Consider the following 24958-nt stretch of genomic DNA (forward strand, 5'->3'; position numbering starts at 1 on the left):
TCAAATGATCAAACAAGGAAATGCGTAGTTAAAGGAATGTAGAAAGGCCTCAGTCCAGGAGAAAATCTGCATGACCACTAACCACAGTGCAGTTCTGTAGGATTAGAATTCCCTTATCTAGTCTTGTTTGTTTGCTCAAAGTCCTGTTGACTTTGTTCACATGTAGGGAAATAAATAGTGTCGGTTACAGATGCTGGAATTTAAAATTAATATATATATATATACTTATTTATTTTGTAGGAGTGTAATGACACCTTTAAAGCTAGAGAGTTATCAAATAACTGTTATCTAGGATGATATGCATTATCAAGCACGCTGTCATTACTTTCCTTTTTAAAATTTATATTAAATGCTACTTGGTGATGGTTTATTTCTAAAGCAATAAGCCTATAATCAGAGAAGGAAAATGATCCAGAAAAAGAAATCATTCAGCAAATTGCAGAAATGTTGCATGACAAAATTATTAGGATATTTAAACACTGAGAAGAATGACATAATTTTTGTTTTAAAGTAAAAGCCACACAGATAATTTCAGTATAATTGCCTATTGTCTCTTTGGTAGACCAGAACTACTGCAAGAAAATGTAAAGCTTGAATAGATAGATACACACTGCCTCTGAAGTCCCTAGTATTTCTCACTTGCTTTTCACCAGTGTGCTCAAATGTGAATTGGTATAATGTGCCTAAGTGTTAAGGCCTTGGCTGGTCCTGCACATGCTCTATCTGCACCCCTTTTTTGATATGAAAGTGTGCATTGGTTTCTTGGGGACATACCTGTTAGCAGGAGTTGGACCCAAGTTTATGAAATAAATGAGTTAGGTAGAAGGCAAGGGGACCTGTTGGTGAAATGAGTTAGCTGGCTACTCTCCTTGTCTCATCAGTGTATTCCTACGCAGGGCAATCAATGCAGGACAGGAGTTTACGGGTTTGGAATTAGACTCTGAAAGGCTCATGTCTTTTTTTTTAATTTTTATTATAGACAGTTAAAGAGTACTATCCAACTAATTTAACCTTCCCAGGTAAGAACTTGAAATGGCATCATGCCTGCCAGTGCTGCAGTTTGTGATGCAGCCAAGTGGACTCCATGAAAAATGAACAGGTGTTTATGTTTTTAAATGTACTGCTTTCTTACCCATTTTTCTTTCCAGCTTTCAGCAGTACCAGTTTGTTGGAGGAAGGATGGGCATAATATTTCATATTAAGTAGGTTAAGAAGTAGTTTTTGTAACTTCATATGCCTAATAGGAAGCAGATGTAAATTTAATTCCTTCTGTGATTAAATACATACACAAGGCTTCCTGGGCTTGAAAAGATGCTTATAATTTGACTACTACAGGCTCTAGGGAAACCTCATGCCAACTTTGCAATATGCCACAGAGTTTGTTCAATATTTGTTACGTTCAATTTTCATGCCCAACTTCTAATTTCTAAAAAAGGGGCTACTGTACACAGCAGTGTACAGTATGTGATGTTATGTGATGACACATAAGTTAGGAAATGTTGAATTTTGACTATTTTTAAAAGTAAGTTTGTTTTAAAATGTAAAATAAGTCATCATCTTTTATGTTTCTTTCCCACTTCACCCTTTCTGAATTAAGTTTCAATCTGCAAAACTGCAGTTGGCTGCTGAGTATGTATCGGTCGTACACTAGCATGCTCATAAAGAAAGGTATAAAGTGAATGAAGTTGCAGAAGAGTTTCCACAGAGTCATCTGGTGAAGTAGACCAGGACATGCTTAGTAAAAGGAATAATTGCAGTCTATTTAATACTCAACTCTGTTTGAAAATCTATGCAAATAGACCATTTCACCTAGCTGGTGACTCGTGAGAAGACTGTTCTCAGAAATATCCACTGACAGAATTAAAAACAGTTAATAATCAAATAGCACTGTTGAACAATATGCTTGTCAGACATTCTTATGCTAGTGAGACTAGCAGAACAGGGAGAAAAGAGTACATGCATCCTGGGGTTGCATTGCTTATCACCAGCTGGGCAAGGGGTGAAGTTCAACTCCATGTTGGCTGAGCCCTCAGGATTCTCAGATATATGGGTTTCAAATATTTTTAAGCCCAGGTCTGCCAGATGCTCACTGAAATGGAACAACTAAGTTTTTCCACTGTGTCATTTTGTCTAATGAACCAAGAATGAAGGTTGTTGAATTTATTAATCATTACAAAAATGAATTATGAATTAGCACTGATGTGACCCACATATTTGGTTGGTGGTGCTGATGGTGGAAACCTAGGTTTTAGTAATGCTATCTTGCACACTCTTACCACAGCAAGCATCCTGGTACATACTACACTACAAAATAGATATTTCTTGAATATTGCCTTAAACATGGTCTTGGTGATTAAAGAGCATGGATGATACCAAGAAGTATAAAAATGGTTTGCGAAGTTTGATCTGGGATCTCCTGACATTAACACCATTGGAGTAAACCACTGAATACTTCACCTGTGAAGGTTTTTTTCTTGCATTATTTCTCTCCCAAGAGACCACAGAGAGGCCAGTAGGTGTGCTCTCTGAGATTTGCCTTCTTGCTGAATTGCAGAATCAGGTAAGTTTTGCAGAGTTCTAAGTGTCTCCTGAAAAAATATAATTTTTCTCATGGTCTTCCATACCACTCATTAGAGAGTTTGCAAGACCTGCTTGAAAAGGACTCTCCTTTTTACTTACCTCAATGGTAAAGCCATTACTGTCATTATTTTCCAGGAATTCGTTGAATAGAAGTCTAAAAGTTTCTTCATGACTTAGGTAGCTCATTGTGCCATCAAAAATGCTTTGTTTGGAAGAATTTTCAAGCAGCCTGCTGATAGTTTTATACTTGATTTATTTCTTTACTGCGTAGTTCCATCTCTGCTTAGATGTTGTGATAATAAAAATGCCAACCAAAGAATATTAAATTTATGTGATTTAATGTGGATTTCCATTCTTGCATTTCTGAAAAATATATCTATCTCCCAAAATCCATACATTTAATTAGCTTATAATGTGCAGAAGTTTATTTTATTGATGCATTATGCAAAAGCATTGAAGACTTTATATGTATTTATTGTTTTTAATAGGTATTGTCTTTTGATGCCTATTTTGAGGAAGAAGTGCCCGATAAAAATCAAGAACTATATAGAATAAGACATTGTAAAATATACTTCTACCTTGAAGATGATACAATTCAAGTGGTTGAACCCCAAGTGAAAAATAGTGGCATAATTCAAGGTATGTATTTTTAATAGCGTTTTATTTTTTCCTGAAAGTGTAAATACTTTCAGTGAAGTCTTGGTCTGTTTTAAGGAATACATGACATGAATTCTTAATACTTAAATGGACAGTGAATGAATAGCTGTAATCATCTTATTATGAATCACAATGTGGACTTTTCTATTGCCTTACTTTTTGAAGATGTGGGTTTAGTAAAGCAGAATCCATTCATATACGCACACGTACATTTTTTCTTTAATGCGATTCTTGGTCTTTTTTTGGTTTTGTATCACTTCTGGAAAAGCAATTTGCATTCTGGATTTCCATTCCTGGTCCCGGTTCCTTCCTATGATAATAAATTCTCTAACTGAAGCTTTCTTATTGTTTATTAGAAGCTGCAGATATCTTTGCATTTACTGAAGGAGAGCACCTTTTGTGCCTCTGGCTGTTGGTTATGATTAAAATACCCTTGGCTGAGTAGTTTTTCCGTGACACTTCTAAGCTGCCTTTCCTCAGAGTCATATCACTACATTTGGGCCAGCCTGAGGACTTGTGGAGAAAGGTTTAGTAAAGCTGATTTACTGGAGTATTAATGAACTTGGTTTACATTAAGAAAATGTGATCTGGCAGTCAACATCCTATTGCAGAAGGGGAGTGCAGCTGCTGCTTCTTGATGTTTATAGGTCACTGCCAAAATTTAAAAAAAGAAATTGCAGAAGATGTAGTCCAGATAAGCAGGATGTCTTGGGATGAGTATTTTGGGATGCTTGCACCTCCTAGTCCCAGAAGATAGTTTATACGTTCTGGTGGACCTTTGCACAGCAATTTAGGTTTGTTTTTTTTTTTTTTTAATTATCTCTTTAACTGTGATATTCTTTTCCAGGATGATCAGATGCTATCAATTTATTTGTCTACAGAATAGGATACCATTTAAAAGTGTTAAGTGTTTCATTTTTGTTATATCTGGGATAAAATTGCCTGGGAATCTTATCTTAGAGTAGTACTCTAAGAATCCTGCTTTTCCTGTGTTGAATAGTTCTTGCCAGAAATTTTGCTGGCTGTTCAGCAGGAACTGATTTTGAATTCAGAGGAACCTCATCCTACTCCTGCCAGAGCAATTGATTTTTCATGACCTAAAGAAAAACATATGGGATCTTTTCACCTGGGAATTTATAAGACACCCTCTCTCCAGCTATCTCTGTGAGGGTGGAAACATTCTCAGGTGAAGGTTTTCCTTGACTTGTGTGTCACGGCAGTGGGAGCAGATGTTTCTAGATTATGTGGCTTGGAACAAATGACTATCAACAAAGGAAATACAATTAAACTAAGAAGCAGAGATGATGTCCCTGAGAGGGAAGCTAGAAACCAGGTTCATTAAAGCAGGAAAGTGAAGCAGAAATGCTAAGTCATGGCCTAAAACAGTGATTGAGCACCTGGTGGGAAAGCAGGGCCGACCCAAAGGAGCTCAGGTGCAATGCATGTGAGTGACTGGAAGGTGTGGAGTCAGGATCCACCTCTTCCCAGACCTCGTTTAAGGGTTGGCAGTGGAGGCAAGGGTATTTCACTGGAGATCCCTGCCTACCTGAGGCCTTCTAAAAGGTAAGCAGGTGTTTGTATGTTTTTTGTTTCTTTTTTTCTGTGTCCATGGCTGCTGAACTGGGGCTTGTTCTCATTTGCTGCAGCCTAGAATTGTGCCACTCTGCTGTTACTGCTGTACTTTCCATCATATTATAGCACTACATCATTATAGAAAACAAATTCAAGGCTGATTGCTTTGTATCTAGTTGTAAGAATGAGTCTTTTAGGTTGCCACTGCAGTATGAGATATGCAGTCTACTTCTTCAGGCCTGATGTTCCTGGTAGTCTAGTGGTGATCCTAAGGTGACAGTAAGGCTACAGTTTCTTCCTATTTCCTTGGTTGGATCTTGTGTTAATGGTTGTTGAAGTTATCTTTGGTACAAGATCTAAAACTTATTGCACAGTATTAGAAAGGAAGAAGGATTTTTCTCAGCCTTCTATGCAAGGATGTTTTGAAGGCCTCTACAGCTTTGTAAGAGTACTTCTCAATATGAGATAAATGAGTACGTAGAAAACATTACTTAGTGTTCAGTTTATTAAAAAGAAGTGTTCCAGTATCTTAAAAGAGCACTTCATTTATTTGTTGCTGGTACATGAGCTGGTATAGAATCTCAGTTTATTGATTGTGTCAACAAAGGGAGAAATGCAGTAGCTTGAAAGATTCCCAAACCAGCTGGTGTATGTTTAGGCCTCACAGCTAATGAGATGACTTTGGACCTATACTTCATCATAACTATTTACATAAAGATTCTTCTTAAGCTAGAGATTAATCTTATGTAGAAGAAGGGAAAAAAAAAAATGATGGAAATGCTTGTCAGAGAATTCTTGCTCCTATGCGCTTGGGCACTGACTTAATGCTCTATAAATGAATGAAAGCTACGAAACTGTTACCTTAGGGACAATAAGTTTGTTCTTGAATATGTAGAAAAGCAGTCTTAAACTGCTTATTTTTGTAAGAATATGTATGTAAAATGCAGAAACCATAAAGTGCTTGTATATGTATTTATAATCTGCTTAAACCATTACTTTTGCTCAGTTTTCAATTAAAAATCAACCCGTTGCCTGTTTTATCTCTTATATTGTTCATATTCCCTGTTCTGATTGAAAAGAAGACTGAAAGGAACAGAAGCATAACTGTCTGCATTGTGAAGCTGTTAGGTTGAAGCACAAAGAATGAAATTCTTGCCCGTGATCATATAAGAAAAGTTGTAACAGGAAGAGAAGCTGAACTGAGCTGAAGTTCAGGGTCTTAACCATAATGCTGTTCTCTGTACCTACACTAAAATCAAATATTTCAATTAATTAGAATGCCTGGGTTCTGTAGGGGAGAGTTCAACTGTAGGAGAACTTGGCTTGTTGAAATAAGGGCAAATTGTACTGAACAAAAGAACACAGATGTGGGGATGTGGATGATGAAACACGTGTGGGGAATTTGAAGAACAGCATAGGCTTAGTTTGTGTAGACAGTTACAGAGTTGCAATTGCAGGGAAGAGGTTGCATAAAGGAGGAAAAGAAGTAAGCCTTGGTGGAAAAGGTGGTGAATAGCTGAACTTTGGAATTAATCTTTAGAATGCAGAAGGTAGTGGAGATCCTGATTTGCATGCATACCCAGGTGGAAGAGATGTAACAGAGACAGCTGTTCTTAGGAGTCCTCTTGAAGAGTAGTTATTGCAGTGATGGTATAGATCAAAGGTTGATGGTTGGATAGATCAAAGGTAGATCTTTGCTTGTGTGGTTAGTGCCTTGAGGCCACTAGATTACCAGTGCTTGTGCCATATCCCACAAGTGAGAGCTTGATGGTCTGAATGGGTCTCCCTGGGCATGGGGGGTTTAAGGAAATGTAGTCGTTTCCCTCTGTGCTCCCCCTTCTGTGGTTAGTATTTGTTGCTTTGCAGGGGAAAAAATTTGGAGAGGCTTTTAGACACAGGAAGATTTTGTTAAGGAACACCTGGTAAATAAGTTAGAATTCCTAGATTTAATTATGATTTTACAAAATTAAAACAAATTGGTTTTAAAAAAAAGCCAAAGAATGTGCTTTTACCAGTGATCAAAATCTAAGAGTGACAAAGTAAGTAATCTGTGGGAAATGCATTCTAGTGACTTTAAGAAGTGCTTTGTGGAATTGGCTTCTATACTTGGACATGAATTTGGACAGTTAAGGTTACTACTCAATGGCTGAAATCTGAAGTACGTTTAATTTTGGAAACTGCCTTGCTATAGATTGAAAAATATTTTGGAAATACTTAGGAACACTGGAGGAAATCTATAGAAAGAATCTACAAAAGTGCAAAACACAAAAGAATGCAGAGATCAACCTGAACTTGAGAAACCAGAATCAAAGCAAAGAATACCAGGGCAATCGCAATGCTCAAGAACTGATCAAAGATAAGGAATGAAGGGAAGAACAGTAAACTTTACCTCATAACAAACTCAACCATGTTCTTCCAGAGCCAGGAAGCTAATTATTCTCCCTATATAAAAGTAAGCTCTCCCCTTAGAGAGCCAGCCCAGATGGGATGATACTAGCATTTTGTAGTTCTAATTTACAGTTTAAAGGACTGTGGCTGGCTGATACTGTCTTATCAAAAGGTTATTTATGTCCCATGGGGTTAAGTGTAGCTTCCAGAGCAATCCAGGCCTTGAGAGCCAGAGCACGGTGGAGAGGCTGGCTGGTTTTCCCCAAGGTCAGCCAGCTGAGGAAAAAAGTGAAGCTGCCTGCTGGCAAAGTTCCCAAGGACGACTGGCTGAAGAGGAAAGTGCAATTGGGAAAGTGAAGTTGCCGCAGTTCCTCCAGTATAACCGATTATCTAAAAGTTTAAGAACTCCTTGGAGCCCTTGAAATAATTGCGATCTTGCTATATTTAATGTTGGCCAAAGCAGGACCTGTCTGTCTTCAGAGCATAGTCACCTTTTGATGGTTGACTAAGTGAATGTAAGAAGCTCTCTTGTTTCTTGGGAGGAACTCTTTGTGTTGCAGGTATAGTGGTACTTACTTCTTTCAGTGTGAGCAGTCAGTGTGCAAAATCCAAGTGTTACCCATTCCACTCCTCTATAGTACAATCCTGAGTAGTGCAGAGGGAGTAGGCTGTGCTGAGGAAACTCTTGATGCCACTTTTGTCTTTCTGCAGAGCAGTGTAGCAGCAGAGACCAAATCGTGTGTTGCCCAACTGCATGTGCTGCCTTGTAGGCAGAAATCCTTCACTACTATTAAGGTCTCCTTAAGCTGCTGCAGTAGCTGCCAAATAGTCAGAAACCCCGAGAGAAGAAAAAATCTGCTACAAACTGTGATGTGGGAACTATTGGCTGAGAGAAGCAGCACACCAACTTCCTTTACAAGAACACAGTATAGAAGAGCTATAGGCTGACCAGATGCAAATATTTAGGATCCTGATTAGTACTGCAGTTGGATAGCCTGCTCAATAAACTGACAGAAGACATCCATCCTTGGCAGTGAGATTGTTGCATGTGCACAGATCCTTCTACGATGATTTCTAACATGTTTCTAGAAGTAAAAATAGAACTATTTTCCAGAAGAAAGGTCCCAGCATTTTTTAAATTATCCTAACATGAGCTCATCACATTTTATTAAAATACAAGTTCAACGGTATAAAACATCTTCTCCACATGTGTAGATCAGGCACAGTGATATCTAATACAAAAGGTGGTTTGCTAGACTTGGTATTATCTGTATGAGACATTTTCCATTAGGAAAGAAGTTCTTATCCCCTCAGAACAAAATGGGTATATGTACTGTACTTTGAAAAGAGATATGGAAAAAAATAGCTGCATGTTTATTTACTGGTTCTGAGGTGAATATAACTTCAGTAAACATGTCAGAAAATTGTAAACAATTATATTTTAACTAAAACTATAATCAACTTTTACATTAATGTGGGGGTCTGTTCTGGTTAGCACATTATCTCTCTTTTGTTGGAGCAACTCAAGGATTAAGCAAAATCAGATAACGTTTTTGAAGTTATGCGTTTTTGTTAATGGAAGTGCTATAGGGTCTTGCATCATGTTAAAATGTGTTAATTATCATTTTCTAACTAACATTTATGTGAAGATACCTTCTAAATATATATATGTTTAAGCAGATAGAACTTTGAATTTATTTCACAGTCAAAGGTCAGTAACCAAAGTGTCAGATCTAGTATATGTGAGATGTTAAGATGCTGAAAAGCTCTAAAATAATTTATTTAATGTGAATATAAAGTAGAGTTGCTTTGTTGCTTTATTCCCCTGAAAATTTATGGGAGTTGAACTAATTATGAGTTATATTGTAAGAGTCTGCTCATTATAGCAGTTAGAATTTAACAAACAACTCTGATAATGTAGTTGTGGAAGGTATTTCATACAGATTAGTCCCTAGTGAAATAAACCTTACAGTGAAGAATTTCCATGGAGTAATTCAGAAATAAGGCCGGTAAACACTAAACATAAATACACAGCAATATATTTCTCCCACCTCCTCTGCCTCTCTTCATCTTCCCTCCACTCCCTCCTACCCCCAGACTGAAAAAACAATGCTGGAAAACCATCAGAAGGAACATAAAGGGAAACACTACCAGATGCACATCTGAAGGGCCCTGGAAAAATTCTGTAATGAGAGAGAATGAGATACTTTTGAGAAAACCGTGTCTAATTGTCTACTATTGTTGTAGTAGTAAGTTAGTACTTGAACTGTCTTTAACTTCGGAATTTTTATGTGTTTATTGTTGTTTTTGAGTTGCACCTTCTATTATTGTAGTTATAAAGTTGTTAGGAAGGTATGGTGGCACGGAATTGTTGTAATCATATGGGCTGGTGGTTTCTACCTGGTCTTAGGCAGCGGATATCTGCGTTATAAAGCTGTTGTTACAGCGACATTCGAGTTGGTAAGCACAACAAAGATGCTGACATTGAGGACTGGACTATCTTTATATTCTCTACGTGTTATCTTCACACAGTGACACCTTTGTATCGATGTGGCAAAACTTTCACTGCTATTCTTTTTGTTCTCTTGTAATGTTGAAAACAAGAGCTTAGTCCCAGCTTTGCCAATCTGAAGTTCTTTGGGAACTCAAACTTTACTCATGATAAATCAGTTTGTCATACATACAGCTGCATAACTTTTAATTTGCATCTTTCTTATTTGTTTAACCTGCTGAAGCTGTTGTTTATATAAACCCTGTTGTTTATAGGGTATTTTTGAAATACTTGTGGTATTTCAGAATCCCAGAATGGTGGAAGGAATCTCTTAAGGAAATCTGGTCCAACTCGTCTGCTCAAAGCAAGGTCACATAGAGCAGGTTGTCCATGGCCATGGACAGTATTATTATCTCCAAGGACGGAGATTCTACAACCTCTCTGGGAAATCTCTTGCAGTATTTGCCTACCATCACAGTAAAAAAGTGTTTTCTTGTGTTTGGATGGAATTTTTTTTATTTTTATTTTTAATTTGCACCCATTGCCTCTTCTCTTGTCCCTGGACACCACCTGGCTTTGTCATCTTTATTCCTCCCCATCATGTATTTATAGGCTTGCAGAGGTCCCCCTTAAGCCTTTATTCGAGGGTAAGCAATTTCAGCTCTATCAGCCTTTTCTCATATGAATTCTCTTCTCTGTCATCATTGAGTACCTTTGAAGCATTGCCCAATTCATCAATATGAGTTTTCAGCTGATAAACATATAGCAGATTCCTCCTCTTTTAATGTAGTGAATATAAACAAATGCAATGTTTTCCAAAAATAGTAGTGCCTACTTCTACAAAAATATTCTAAAGAAAAAACTTGTCTACTAGCTTTAGTAAAATTCAAATATATTTTTTTCCTTTTTCTTCCCCCTTTTTCTCCCCCCCCCTTTTTTTTTTCACTTTTTACTTCTTTGGTTGGTTGGCAGCCCTGCCTGTGGCGGAGGGTGTGGAGCTTGATGATCCCTTCCAAACCAAGCCATTCTGTGAATTTAAGGAAGCTCATTTGAATGCCCTTTCCTCCAAACTTGATAGGTCAGGTGTTTTCCCTTAGGGCATTTTTTTTTTCCATGACCTTGATCATATGACTCCTATCACCCCACAGGGTGTAAAGACAAATTTTATCCCTCCCACACATTCCTGCCCTGTGGTTTTTTGCATGACATCATGTTTTTTTTAGAAGAGAAATTAGTTATTCTAATAGGTACAGGAGACTACTTTTCACTGGAAGTGAAAGATGTCTCTTCTTTTAATGAAAGGCTGTGCTGTTCTTATTGGATAAAGTACTGACCAGTTACCTTTGAGGAGCGAATGGGAATTCCTTTCTATTTACAAAGGTGGTAACTTTCTGTATTAGCCTAGGTTTTGTGCTTGAACTTGAAGTGCTAGAAAGTGATCATTGTGAAGTGGTGATGTTATTAAAACAAGATTCTCTTATCTGATAGTTCCTTTACTGAGTGAAGGATAATTTTTTTTTTTTTTTTTTTTTTGACCCATATAGTTTTATCTGCTTTGGTTGTATCAGTATAGGAAATTAGCATGTCTATGAAATGATCCCCAGAGCAAAGGATGTTCACTCTTTGAATTTATTTTAATTCTTTTACAGGAACTATTGTTCGACGTCATCGGATTCCGCTTCCATCTCCTAATGAAGATCAGTTCTATACTATAGATCATTTCAATATCAACACTGAAGTGATCTTTTATGCTCGAAGATACAAGATTATTGATTGTGACCAGTTCACAAAAAATTTCCTGAGGAAGATGGGATTTAAATTAAATCCTCCAGGAAATTGTTCGGATGACCCATATACCAAAGAGCGGCAAAAGGTCAGATGAGGCAGTAAAAGTGAATATATGATTTTAATCAAAGTGCAATTTCTGTTAGTGATATATATGATATAAAATATTTCTCTGAGCAAAAAACGTACCTATTTCAACATAATGAATCACAAGAGTGAACTTGCTTTTTAAAATTTGACTATATGGCTCATTATACTAACATAGTTTTCTCCTGATGTGTTCACATGTCTTTTGAAAAAGAAATGTGATAAAATCTTTGCCTTTTGTGTGTGTGGGCATTATCTTGATAAAACTGATGTAGTTTTACTTATCTCTCATGGCAAAAGAAAAGCACCCAAATATGTAGAATGAAAATTCTCCTTAAGTTGTGTGCAAAGTAGCTAAACAATGTTAAATTTACCATCTACACAACATATTTTCAACCTTACATACATGAATCAGGTTTATCATAATCAATGCCGTCTGGTTTTTCATATAGCCTCAAACTTTAATCACCAGTATTGATTAGGAATAGCACTGTCATGGATTTTCATGTCATACTTGATGTCTAGTATAGATAAATGACTTTTCTCTGTAAATGTTGGTTGGTGGATTGGTGAAAATTGAAGAAAAAGCATCACAGAATTGTTCCTTGAACTGGAATAACAATATTTATTCTCTGTTGAAAATAAAAACTGCACTAGTATGTTTTCTGTGCATATAATTGTCAATTCTGTAAGCGCATCAGACTCTGTGATCTCTTGGACAAACTCCTCAGGTCTGCTCATTACATAATTAAAAGATGTAGGGTGGGAATGGTACTCTCTAGCCACTTGAAACCAGGGAGGTACAAGCACAGTTATCCCTCAACTAAAGGGATAAATTAGGATGCTAAATTAACTTAAACGAGCAGATGTTTGCTCCTTTTTGACTGCATTTGTCGGTGTCAGCTGCTGGAAGTAAAAACAGTATTAAACTAAAAAAAAAAAAAAAGCCATTGCATGTTCTACTTAAATTTTTCTTGAGTTGACTGAATGACATCACTTTGAAATGTTTAAAGGAAGATGTTGTTGGAATTGTGTTTCAAACACATCTTTGGCTTCCTGCAGACTCGCTTTATTGGTCTCTTCAGATGTCATCTTTTTTTGAATGTGTAAAGCAAATTCTTCTGCAGCATAGAATCCACCACTCTGCAGCTTTACCACTTGTGAGCTTTCATTAGAATGCTGTTTTTTTCCAGAGTGTGTAGCATCCTCCAAAAATTTCAGGTTTTTATCTCCTAAATGTTATATGGATTCCTCTTTGCAGGACTTGGGGTCTTTTCTCTGGACACAGTAGTGAGAGTGTTGTTTCCATTAGGAGATAATGACAGTGTCTTTCACAGATGGCACAGATTTTCTCTCCTGACTTGTTAGGACTGTTGGCCCACAGTAGGTAGCGTGCTGTGGTAAATCCACCCTAGTGCTCTGAAGGCAACAAATACTCTGCACTATAAATAATTTATTGCTTTCGTCATCTCAAGGACCTTTCTGAAAGTGAAACAAAGGTCAAGAGCAATTTGAAATTGCTCTCTTTTTTTTTTTTTTTTCCTGAAGGCACTTCTTCCTTAACACTTCTCTTTTGTAAATAGTGTTTCATTCATTTAAATTGTGTCTTGTTATCCAAAAGTTCAAGAAGCATATTTTAATGTTAGATGGTATCATGAAGTTTGGTATTCTATTCTAAAAGCAAGTCATTAAAAAGATGCTTTTTTTTAATTTCTCCTTCACTTGCAGATCCTAGATAGCATGAACCCATTGCGCCCTTATGAGCGCATTGACACTTTGAAACAATTTCTGGAGCATGATGGGCATGTTTTACGCTTTTATTGTGTGTGGGATGATCCAGAATCCCTGTTTCATGACACACGGGAGCTCGTTCTGCACTATTATTTGTCTGATGATACTATTGATATCAAAGAAGTTATACCAGTAAACTCAGGCCGGGATGTAGTTCCACTTTTTCTCAGAAGAGATAAGCTTCCAAAGGTGAGGAATGGAAAATTCATTCTATTTGAAATTCTTTTGCTAGTAAAGAAATATTACGTGCATTGTTTTGCAGCCTACTCCAGAGAATCTGCTTTGGGGGGGGGGGGGGGTGGGCTGGATAATCTCGGGGTCTCTTCTAACCCCTATGACTTTGATGCTGTGAAAATCTTGCCTTGCAATTGTAATGATATTTAGAACATTATCAGAGCCTAAATCAGAATTGTTAGGTATTTAGGTTTTTTGGATACTGATTCATACAACTTAAGGAGATTGGAAAATTAAGTTTCAGCTTGTCACACCTAAGTTTAAAGGAGAGAGAATTTAGGTAGAAAGAGACCCCATGGTTTTCTTTTCCCCAAATTATTGTATTAACATAAATTCATAAATAAATCCATGCAGTAAAGAAAATTCAGAAAAGTAATTTATATTTGTAGATTTTGTTGATAACACTGAGGTGAATTCACATTTGATTCATATAGATTATATTTGGAACCTTTGAAAAAGTCCAGTTCTGGTACTCAGTAATATTACATCTCTATAGCATATCTAGAGTGGTTTCTTAAGTTTGAATTCATAGATTTGAGACCTTATAAAAAGCTAGTTAAAGTCAATCAGAATCCATGAAGAAACATAGTCATTAATCAGGTGTTTATTAAAGGAAATTCATCTCAGATAGAACTTCAAGGATTTGAGTCCTGCATAACCTATTATGATGATAAAGCTAACAATCTGGCTACACCTCTGTGTCACTCCAGGCAGATCCTGGTGGTAGAACAAAGTCAACCTACAGATAAAGTAAGACACTGAGGCATCTCTTCCCTCCTGTCCTAATACTTTTAATTTTTCTGTTGCACTGTAGGTTTACAAGGGATTTTTGTGGCAAAATCCTAACAGCAAAATACTTGCTCACCTAGAGCATCCTGCATTCTGAGCTGCTGATTTAGCAATGACTCTATGCTGGCAGACCCCTTCTACTAGTGAAGTGTGTGTCAGTGTTAAAGGCTGGCTTCTTCCTCTAATTTAAATGACAATTTGGAGAATTGCATCAGCATTTTGCTGATTTGCATATTAAGTTTGATATTATTGGGATATTAATTGCATTAATTACTATTATGACTTTGAAACTTACAGTAACACTCTCCTCTTCATTGTAGAGAAGTTAGACTAGGTTACCTTTAAAGGACCCTTCCAACTCAAATGATTCTATGATTTTATAGTATAAACAAAAATAATATTTCTCTCAATAGAACCATAGTGACTTGAATCCCCTCTTTCTGTGCAGTGCTCAACTCAGTAGGACCAATCCTGAGTGGTTCTTTTGCATGCTTTTTTCTTATTATTACTGCTCAGAATAGTAGCCTTTAGAGCAGATGTTGATGAGGGTATGCTGCTAATCTTTTCTTTCCCCGTGCTTCCAAGAAAAAAAAGCCTTCACTCTTGGATGCACAGTGAGATTCTGAATGCTTCTTCTGAGGTAGACATTGGGTTTTCAGTTCAGTGGCATAAAATTACCTTAGAATTTAGTAGAAGTTCTCCCAAGACAACACTGTTATAACAGTCTGTAAAAATAAATGAATAAATATGCTTTTACTTCTGGAGTAAGAGTTGTCTTTCTTCTTTGTTAACTGTTTTTTTTAACAGCCTGTCTCTTTTCTTCCAGTGTGCTCCAACTGGTTTGTATCAGCCAGGCACAATCACCAGTCGCACTGTTCTCAATGTCTTTGGAAATTTAGTAGGAAATAGAGGCCGTTACATTCTGGACAATCGTAAGGTCAGATATTACTGAATGCCACCAGCTGTTGAATGTCCTTACAGTAGCTTTTGTAATTTCTCTGATTATATTCTACAGTACAGAGAGAAGTTATTTGTAAAATTGTATTGTAGCTGGAGAATAGCTCATATCAAAAATACTGAAACTTACTGTGCTGTGTTTGTGAAAGTGAGGTAGCATAGCATGGGCTGAAAACTACTTGCAAATGAAGTATGAAGATTGTATTTTAAGTCATGCATACTTAATTACCTACTTCGTAAGAAAGGTTGTATGACACTGAGATTTATAGAGCTACTATATAAATGTTCCCTATTTTATTAGACAGGAGCAGTGCATCAGGAATTTTACAGAGACAGCGACCTGAAAATAGGGACAGTAATTAATGTTTGGGGAAGGCAGATAATGCTGTGTGATTGTGATGAATTCACTAAAGATTATTACAGGACAAAATACGGAATTGGTAAGTAGTGATAATTATCATTTCCTTACAAGCGTTTTTAAACCTCTGAGTTTGACAGAGCTGCCTTCAAATTTTATTACTGACAAAACATGTTCATTAAAGCCTTTTGCAGTAACAATCAATTGCTGTTAACAGCGAAGCAGTAACTTTACAGGTGACCCAGAAGGGCATTTTGTGATGTGCTGAAAATCAGCACATAATGTCCACGATCAGTTTTTAACTGCCTTCATTTTATACTAGAATGACAAAATAGTTGTATGGCTAGACTGTCATTTCTACTTCTCGCTCCCGTTCCAATAGTCATGTTTGCAGTGAGAAGGTAATAAAGGGCACGCAGTACGTAGAGTAGGCTCAATTATTCCTCATTACACTATGTTTCACTTTGTATGGATGTCAGAATCCTCGTTTAATAAGGTTTTTCTGGCACAACAGTAGTCTATCATGTTACTGTTTTTTACAGTGTAGTTTTGTGTATTGTGAATCGTTAGAGTATTTATCCTGTGAGATTTCATTACTGAATTCTGGAAACATTTATCAACTATACTCATTATGGAAAAGGATTTTGGACATATATAACAACAGAGTGTTTCATTTATCTGTCTGAATTCTCTCAGTCTTATTTGCTAGTGGTTCTATTATAGCCATCATCCTGCAAAAATAACTTAGTTGATTTCTGGCAGTTTATTCATTCAAGAAATACAGCTGAGTGTCTTGACTGTTCAGATATGATTGAAAGAATCCTACTATGACCTTTCTTACATGGAGAAAAAAAAAATAGTTGGGCAGACTATTTTTTTTTTTTTTTACCTTGACTTGTAATCAGAATGCAGTGTTTAGATCAAAACCTGTTTGCTGCATTGAGGGAATTAAATCATGTACTGCTGCCACTACAATGCTAAATTTCTTTGTTGGCAAAATATGCCTCATTAGAGCTTTTAAAATAATAGTTTGGAATATCTGTGCCAAAATAAATCTTTTCTTATACTGGCCAGTGTGTAAGGAAGCCATATTCAATAACCACACTATTATTTATAATAACAATGAGTCTAGCTCCAGAGATGGAAAACGGGGTATTTCCCTCGTAATTTTTTCAGCCAAGATTGCTGCCTCTGTTTGGCAGCAGTGTCCTCTCTGTCTGAGCAAGATATCTTGGAACAGTGAATGAGGATTTCTTATTTGCGGATGAGAGGTAAATGAAATGCAGCTGTCCATTCTGAAGCAACCAAGCCGTGCTACCAAGTGTTATGTAAGGGCAAAGTCTCCTCCTATAATGCTGGCTCAGTAATTACTGGTTATGTTTCTGGATATTATTTACTCTAGAAGATAAATAAAGTTAGAAGTTGATGAGGTGAAAAGTTGCAGAAAATTGATACTGTATGTGATCTAGTCAATTCCCTTTGTTCTGAGTGTGTATACGTGGACTGTCACTGCCTGATGCTTGTATAGCCTTTCACTAACATCCTTCAGAAGAAATTTACCTGCCTCTTAAGGTATCTTGTCATAAATGTGTAGTAAGAAATATTGTTTAATAGCTTCTCTGAAACTGGTTTGTGTAAATTGAGAGTAATTTTTTTGCCTTACCTTTGTTCTCAGTCCTTGATGATGTCAGCATGGGGGCAAGCAAACCTGCTACCTTGGACTTCTGGAGGGCAGACTTTGAACTGTTCAGCATGCTGGCAGGGAGAGTCCCTTGGGATTCAGTGCTGAGGATTAAGGGGTCCAGGAAGGCTGATTGCTTCTCACGAAGCAAGTCTTAAAGGCACAGGAGCAGGCTGTTTCCCTGTGCCTCTAGATAAGCCAGTGGGGAAGAAGACTGATGTGGATGAACAGGGAGTTTTTCCTGAGGCTCCAAGAGAAAAAGGGAGTCTTCTTCCTTTAGAAGAAAGGATGAGCAACTCAAGGAGAGTACAAATAAGTTGTTATGATGTGCAGGGAGAAAATTGGAAAGGCAAAAGCCCAGCTTGAACTCAACTTGGTTGTTAGAGTAAAAGAGAACAAAAAACTTTTTTACAAATATATTTACAGTAAGAGGAGGGCTAAGGAGAATCTCCATCCTTTACTGGATGCAGTGCAGAACATGACCACTGAGGATAAAGGGAAAGGCTGAGTTTCCCAATGCCTTCTTTATGTCTGTCCTTAAAAGTCAGACCAGTTATCCTCAAGGTACTCTACCCCCTCACCTGGAAGTCTTGGATGGGGAGCAGAAGAAACCTCCAACAACTCAGCTGGAAACAGTTAGAGACCTACTGCTCTACCTGGACCACCACAAATCCATGCTGCAGAATAGGATCCACCCATGGGTACTGGGGCAACTGGCAGAAGTGATAGCCAAGCTGCTTTCCATCATCTATCAGTGTTCCTGGTCAGCTGGACAGATCCCAGAGGATTGGAGGCTTGCCATTGTGGCTCCCTTCTACTAAAAGGGATACTTCATAAGAAGGATCTGGGAAACTACAGGCCTGTCAGCCTGATCCCATTGTCAGGAGCAGATCATCTTGAGGGAGATCCCACTGCATGTGCAGGACAACCAAAGGATCAGGCCCAGCCAGCAGATGTTTCATGAAAGGCAGGTCCTGTTTGACCAACCTGATCTCCTTCTATGATCGAGTGACCCACCTGGTTGATGAGGGAAAGACTGTTGGATGTAGTCTACCTTGACTTCAGCAAGCCTTTGACACTGTCAACCACAGTATTCTCCTGTATTAGTTGTCAGCCTGTGGCTTGGATATATACACTCTTTGCTAGGTAAAGAGCTGGTTGGGTGGCTGGGTCCAGAGAGGGGTGGTGAATGGAGTTAAATCAGGCTGGCGACCAGTCACAAGTAGTGTTCTCTAGGGATTGGTATTGGGACCTGTCCCGATCAGGGATGACCTTATTCAACCTCTACAAGTACCTGAAGCGTGGTTGTGGTTAGATGGGGGGTTGGCCTCTTCTCCCATGTAACTAGAGATAGGATGGGAGGGAATGGCCTCAAGTTGTGTCAAGGGAGATTCAGTTTGGATGTTAGGAAATACTTCTCCAAGAGAGCAGTCAGGCACTGGAACAGGCTGCTTGGGGTCTTCGAACCCTGGAGGTGTTCAAGAGATGTTAAGACGTTGTACTGAGGAACACAGTTTAGAGGGAAATGTTGTTAGGTGGATGGTCGGATTGGATGTTCTTAGGGGTATTTTCCAACCGTGGTGATTCTATGATTCTAAGGTTAGAAAAAGTCTATGCATGTTCTTTTAGCTAGAAGGGGCTAAGATTAGACTCAGGGTACTTTTTTGGCTTAGGAACAGTTATGTTTTGAGGGAAAAAGGTCACATCTTTTATTCTTTATGTGTTATCAATTTTGTTTTTGTGAACATACAAAGTAGTCTCAAAAGACTTTGTCTCACAAAGTGCCCAGCATTCTGCCTCAATCCATTTAAACACTGAAATGGATTTAATTATAATTTGAACCCAGGCAGACCATTTACCTGAATGAGAGTAAACAAGTGGAAAAATGAATTCTTTCTTCAAGGCACAGTTCTCAGCACCTCACAGCATCAATTCAGCTGTTTGTTATTGTGTTTTTACATTACTCCCCTTGTATTTATACTCTTCTGCCAAAGCCATAAAGGAGGCCGACATTTATTTTTGAATGTGCAGTTTCAACATCAGTTGTTTTCCAATGGAATTTGCCCTTTAGGTGAATTAAGGGTAGTTTAGATTTGCTTGGAAGTGTGTGATTATGATATCTGAGATATTTCCAATGTTGCTTCTGTCTGTTTTTCTCTTCATACCATTTGTGAAAACTGAAGAAGAGCTTTTTCCATGGGTAAGCAATAGCTAATGCTCTTCAGTAGGAAGCTGATGACATCACTGCCCATGTAACAATGCTGTGCATTCAAGAAAAAAACCTTAGTGTGATATTATCTGTCTCTGTCCTTCTCTGCAGCTTCACTAACAAACAAAAATATTCTACACTATGTGTTACAGCAACGTTTAGGGAGCTGAAATGTGAAAGATACTGATGTGCTGTGGTAGGAAGACAATACTTGTTCTTCTAATTAAATACAATATCTCGGCACAGAGTTGACTATAAAGGGTGGATTTCAGTATAAATTGTCCTTTCTTAAATAACAGATTGTTCCTGAAGGAACAAAACCAGTAAAATCTGGTTTCCTCCTGATTCTTATTCAATGTCCCAGCACCTCCCAAGCCTGTCTGTTACGCCTTTTGCAGCACCTCGTGATCCCTCTCATGTCCCAGCTCTCCTCGCCCTCCCACCCCCTCATTTCTCAGGCTCCCTCTCTGACCTGCTGCCTGGGCAGAGCAGTGTGCAGTGTGGTTGGCTGGCCAGTACATGTGTACTTTTGGCCAGGCAGCTGCTGTTGGATAACAGCTGACTTCTTGCTTCTCCCTCAGTGGGGGCATTAAAGCCTGCTGCCAATTTTCACTGAATTCATTGGAGATCAAAATCTCTCTGGCATTTAACCTCTCCATTAAATGTGGTTGAGGCTGAGCAGGAGGATCAAAATATGCACAGAGAGGACTACATGCATTTGCAGATGCCTTTTTTTTTTTTTTTTCTCGGGTAGCTGGAATGATCATGAAGTAAGACTCTCTGAAAGCAGATTTTATTGGAATCAAAACAGTACTGAGTTTTAGCTGCACAGCTGATGTTGGGATGACTAGATTTGCTTTAATTGCTGCACGTAAAAGTTAGGAAGATGGTGGTATTGCTTTCTTATTGTCCCTTTTACCTAAGTTGTGAAACACTCTCACAAAAGCCAAGTCTCAGCTATATGTAAGGTAGAACTCATATAGAAGGAACGTCATGTTAGCAACATTATCCTTCCAGGTTAACTCCAACTCCTCTATTGTCCAAGGCTATTGGGATTTCTCTCTCTTATTCTGGGCTGTTATGTTCAAAGGTGCATACCCTGTTCCTCTGAAGGTAGAATTTCTTGCCTGCCTGCTGATTACTGATATTCAGCATGCTTATTGCTCTAGTCCAGAGTTTAAATCACTTGACTTTTCTTTGAAATACCTTTTAATCTCTAATGTGTGAGAGTTTTTCTACAGTTCATCAGCTGAGTGCTGAAGGTAGACTTAGAATGTGTGTAATGGTCTCACTGTGTCTTTTGAAACTGAAAGCGGGCAAATTCTCATTCAGGCAAGCTTAATGCTGCCTTTGGCAACAAATCGTTTTTGAGGAATTTATTTTCTCTGACTCAGAGGGCTCTATCATCTTCAAATTTTTTGTATGCTAAAGAAGTGGCTGGATTTGTTTTTAGTTCTTGCTGTTCCCAGTGCTTGTTCCAATCTCTCTTAAGTTCTGATGTAATGAGAAAACTTTTCTAGTACATTACAAATGTTTGATGTGCCAGGTGAAATAACCACGGTGGCAGCCCATCTCCTGCTGGGTATCAACTGATGGTACTACAAAGAGGCGAGACTGTCCATGAAGAAAATACTTCTCCTGCTTTTTCTAGGTCTAGAAATTTGTAACCCATGACTTTCAGCTTACTCACTATCTACTGTAAATTCACATTGAGTAGAAGAGAAAAACACTGATTTTTTTTCTAGAATGAGCATAAGTATTTTTCCTTAGAAACAGTGATAACTTTGAAAGGGGTATGTTCTATATGTAAGTGCAAATTGCCTGTCTGTTCTACCCTAATGGTGCGTGGTAGGGCAAAGAGGAAAACAATTTGGAACTCAGGCATAGCTGTTAGTTCAGTGCACTCACTTGGCTGCTCAGAAGTTGAAGACACAAGTTTTGAGCTAGTTTGCAAGTTGGTGTCTCTCTATGTAAAATTCTTTATGAATTTCCTTGTTTGGAGGAGAGAATCTGAATGCATAACCCTTTAAAATCATGCAAAATATAGGTGGCAGAAGATCGGTTGTTTGTGTTGTTTTCTTTAGTGAATCTGAATTAAGGGAAGGCATTTTACGTTGGGGAGAGGATGAGAAACAAAGCGCCAAATTCCTCGTTGGACTTGGTTAACCCCAAGCTTGAGTTGTGAAATCTTAGAATCATAGAATGGCCTGAGTTGAAAAGGACCACAGTGATCACCTAGTTTCAATCCCCCTGCTATGTGCAGGGTCACCAATCACCAGACCAGGCTGCCCAGAGCCTGAGATATTTAATATACTCTCTGAAACTAATGCTAATTCCTCTTAAGCGTATTTTCCTTTCAGTTTATAAATCTAATTTTCACCAATATGTGCTAAAATACATATAAGTGGAAATGCTTTAGCATTTCTTGATGGATATCTTATGCAGTGTTAATGCACATATACTGTGACCTGCTTGTAAATGCATTAGTTTGTATTTTGAGCTTACAGTTTCAACCGTATGTCCTGGCTTTCCAAACTGTTTTGGCAGGAAGGATGTTATGTAAAGCTGTGCAGTGAGGGAGGTTTTATTTATTTTTTTTTCTGCTAAAATGCATTGTTAAAAACATCTTCCCTTTCATGAGGAAAATAGTACCAAAGCTGATCACAGTGCATAACAAAAAATATTGTTAAGATTCGTAAGTAATATTATGACCCTAGTTGGAAGAACCTAGCTAACAGACTGTGCAGGAGAGCAAGTTGTACCACCTGCACCAACTGTGTGATGAGACATAGGATGTGATAAAGGATCGGCTCCACTTCAACACACGGATGAAAGCCATTGCCTTTTGTTTGCATCATAACTTATTAAAATTGCCGTAGCGCCTACGGATTTCAGCAGCTGCTGCTGCCTTAATGCCGTACGATCAGAGAAGGGAGTGACATTGCGTGGCTCTCTCTGTCCCATCAGCCTCACACGCACTAGGTGGCACTGTTGGAGTGCAGGAACGATCTTAATTGAGGATTCGGGATTTTGTACCCGCTCCACAAAGCAGAAGAAAAACCTGTATTAGGAAAGCGTCAGTTCTTCCTCTGTTGGCAGCTATAGGGGTAGATACATAGTAACTCAACATGCACCAGCTCATAATACAGAATACCTCTGGGTATGGGGGTTTTCCTTTTGTGTCAATATATGTCAATTTACCTACATAGCGTTTATTGTAACAGGAGCTGCATATATTGTACTATATAACATGGCACATTGAAAATGTCTTGAGAAGCAAGTCTATCCCAAGTAATACTTAGAAAATAATATTTTGGAGGCATGTTGACACGTACGCATATTCTTTGCCTTTTAAAGTAGCTTTCAAAACTTCTGAGTGGACTTCCTTCTGCATGTAGGCTTGGCCTTTGTATTTCTGAACTATGGAAAGGGCACACACAGTTTTTATGGGGAAAAAAAAATATTGGCACGGTTTTGCAACTCTCTTTTTGAGAGAAGAGAAAGGTACTGGTTCTTTCAGTTAGACCATATTCTTGTAAGAGATAAAGGCCAAAGGAAATAGTGCTATATTTTTCAAGGTAAAGAAGAACTCTGGCATCTGAATTCTTTCTGTATTTTTCAACTCCATGCTGTTCTTAGGCGAGTTAGACTTTAAGAGGGTAAGTTGCTTTGATCTTCTGATATATTGCTGTTTAAAACATTTTAATAACAAACCACTTCAGAAAATGTTCCAGGTGACACCAGTTTTATTGTTGCCCTCTATTTGTGCTGAAAACTAAGCTACAAGTGTAGATGATTCATCTCTCTTCAGTTCTGGGTAGAGAAGTTAAGTTTTGGAGAGGCAAACTTTATTTTGTTTGAAATCTTACACACTGGTCACTTACATAACTCTTCACTTCCTGTAAATTGGCTGTGGATTGTGATCCATCTTCCTGTCCAGTCTGTCTCATGTGTTGTCCTACACTTGGTAGCCTGGCCAGCTCTAGATTCCCTGGGACATGTCTTTGGCCATCCAAGGTGTGGAGGTGGCTTGCTGAGCTGGCTGGGCTGCAACAAGCTCTTCAACTTTCCCATTTCGCTCATGCTGGCAGACGAAGAGCCCTTTAAGTTGCTTTGGGCAGCAAGCCGGGCATGAGGCCGTAGCTGTGGCAGCCAATGACAGACTGGGTGGCATGAAAACAGCTACCTGAACCTCAAGGGGAATGACTGTCCTCACTTTACTTAGCATGCTTTGGGCCACGTTGAGGTACTGTGTTTTCATTTGGGTTGGCCAGCACAGGAAAGACAAGGTTTGGCCAAGGCAATGGTCAGCATGGAGAATGAGCCAGGGGATCAGGATTGCTCAGCCTAGGGAACAGGTAGCTGCTGGGCACAGACAGACACTTGCACCTACCCACTGCTGAGACCAAGCAGCCTGGTATACAAATATGTGGCAGGAAGGCACAAGATAGTGGGGATAAATGGAAACCAGAGTGGTCAGAGTGAATACTGGGAAAAACTTTCCCTTCTGAGGTCAGCGGGGCCCAGGGCAGGTTGCACAGGCTCCATCCTGAGGTGTTTCATGTCCCAGCTGGACACAGCCCTGAGAGTGGGGAAAAGGAGAAAAACTTTCCAAAGCTCGGGATGAAGTTGAGATACAGACTAAAGCTATTGGTTTCAATGTACCAACATGGACATAAACTTTTAAAATTCTTCTCATGTATGATATATAAAAATGTGTAAAATTTTATTCATTCTTTATTTATTTTCTCCTTGGGATGAACAGTGGGTATGCAAGTATTAATTATTGATGTGGTCTCACAGGATAAAGCTGAAATTTTAACTTACAGTTTTACATTTATTTTTCTATTCCACTTCAAAACTATATTTGTCATTTCTTTTGCCTGTGTATCTTAATGATTTTTGTAAAACATTTTAGGATCACAGACAAAATTCTGCTGTTCTTGGTGAAACAATTTCACTGTTGGCTTCAATGGTGTCTTTTTTTACTCTTTAACTATAGGAGGGATCCTATTTCACGTTGGTTACTGCTCTGTTACAGAAATAGGCTAATTAGTATTCATGCTGAAATTTTAAATCCTTAGTAGAGTGGCTTCATCAGAACAAGAACAAATAAATATTTCTGTCTTTATTATAGAGGATTTCACCCCAGTTCCATATAAAGCTCCACCACCTCCAAAAGCGGAAAAACCTGTACCACCGTATACTGGATTTGGTTCTGAAGAGGATTCTCTGTGCTCCTGCATGAGTTTGCTTCCCAAACCTCCCCAAAAAGATTTCAAGAAATTCATGGAAAAAGACAGGTATTTTGGTGAAAAATAATTACGTTTTTTTGTTATTATTTCTTTTGTGAGGGCAATGGACATTAAATGGGAATGT

At 38.2% G+C, this 24958-nt stretch overlaps 1 protein-coding gene across 3 annotated transcripts in view; it reads left to right on the plus strand.

Annotated features, from left to right (window-relative positions):
- Positions 1 to 24958, plus strand: part of EFHC2 (EF-hand domain containing 2) — a 63140-nt gene that overhangs the window by 8812 nt on the left and 29370 nt on the right. For all 3 annotated transcript variants that reach the window (XM_031594603.2, XM_031594602.2, XM_090123473.1), the window contains exons 3-8: positions 3069 to 3219; positions 11338 to 11561; positions 13289 to 13540; positions 15201 to 15311; positions 15633 to 15771; positions 24717 to 24882. In XM_031594603.2, the coding sequence (XP_031450463.1) occupies positions 3069 to 3219; positions 11338 to 11561; positions 13289 to 13540; positions 15201 to 15311; positions 15633 to 15771; positions 24717 to 24882 (1043 nt within the window). The remainder of the gene's footprint in view (positions 1 to 3068; positions 3220 to 11337; positions 11562 to 13288; positions 13541 to 15200; positions 15312 to 15632; positions 15772 to 24716; positions 24883 to 24958) is intronic.

This window comes from Phasianus colchicus, chromosome 1 (assembly GCF_987193195.1).
Source record: "Phasianus colchicus chromosome 1, bPhaCol1.hap1.1, whole genome shotgun sequence".
Classification (NCBI taxonomy): Eukaryota; Metazoa; Chordata; class Aves; order Galliformes; family Phasianidae; genus Phasianus; species Phasianus colchicus.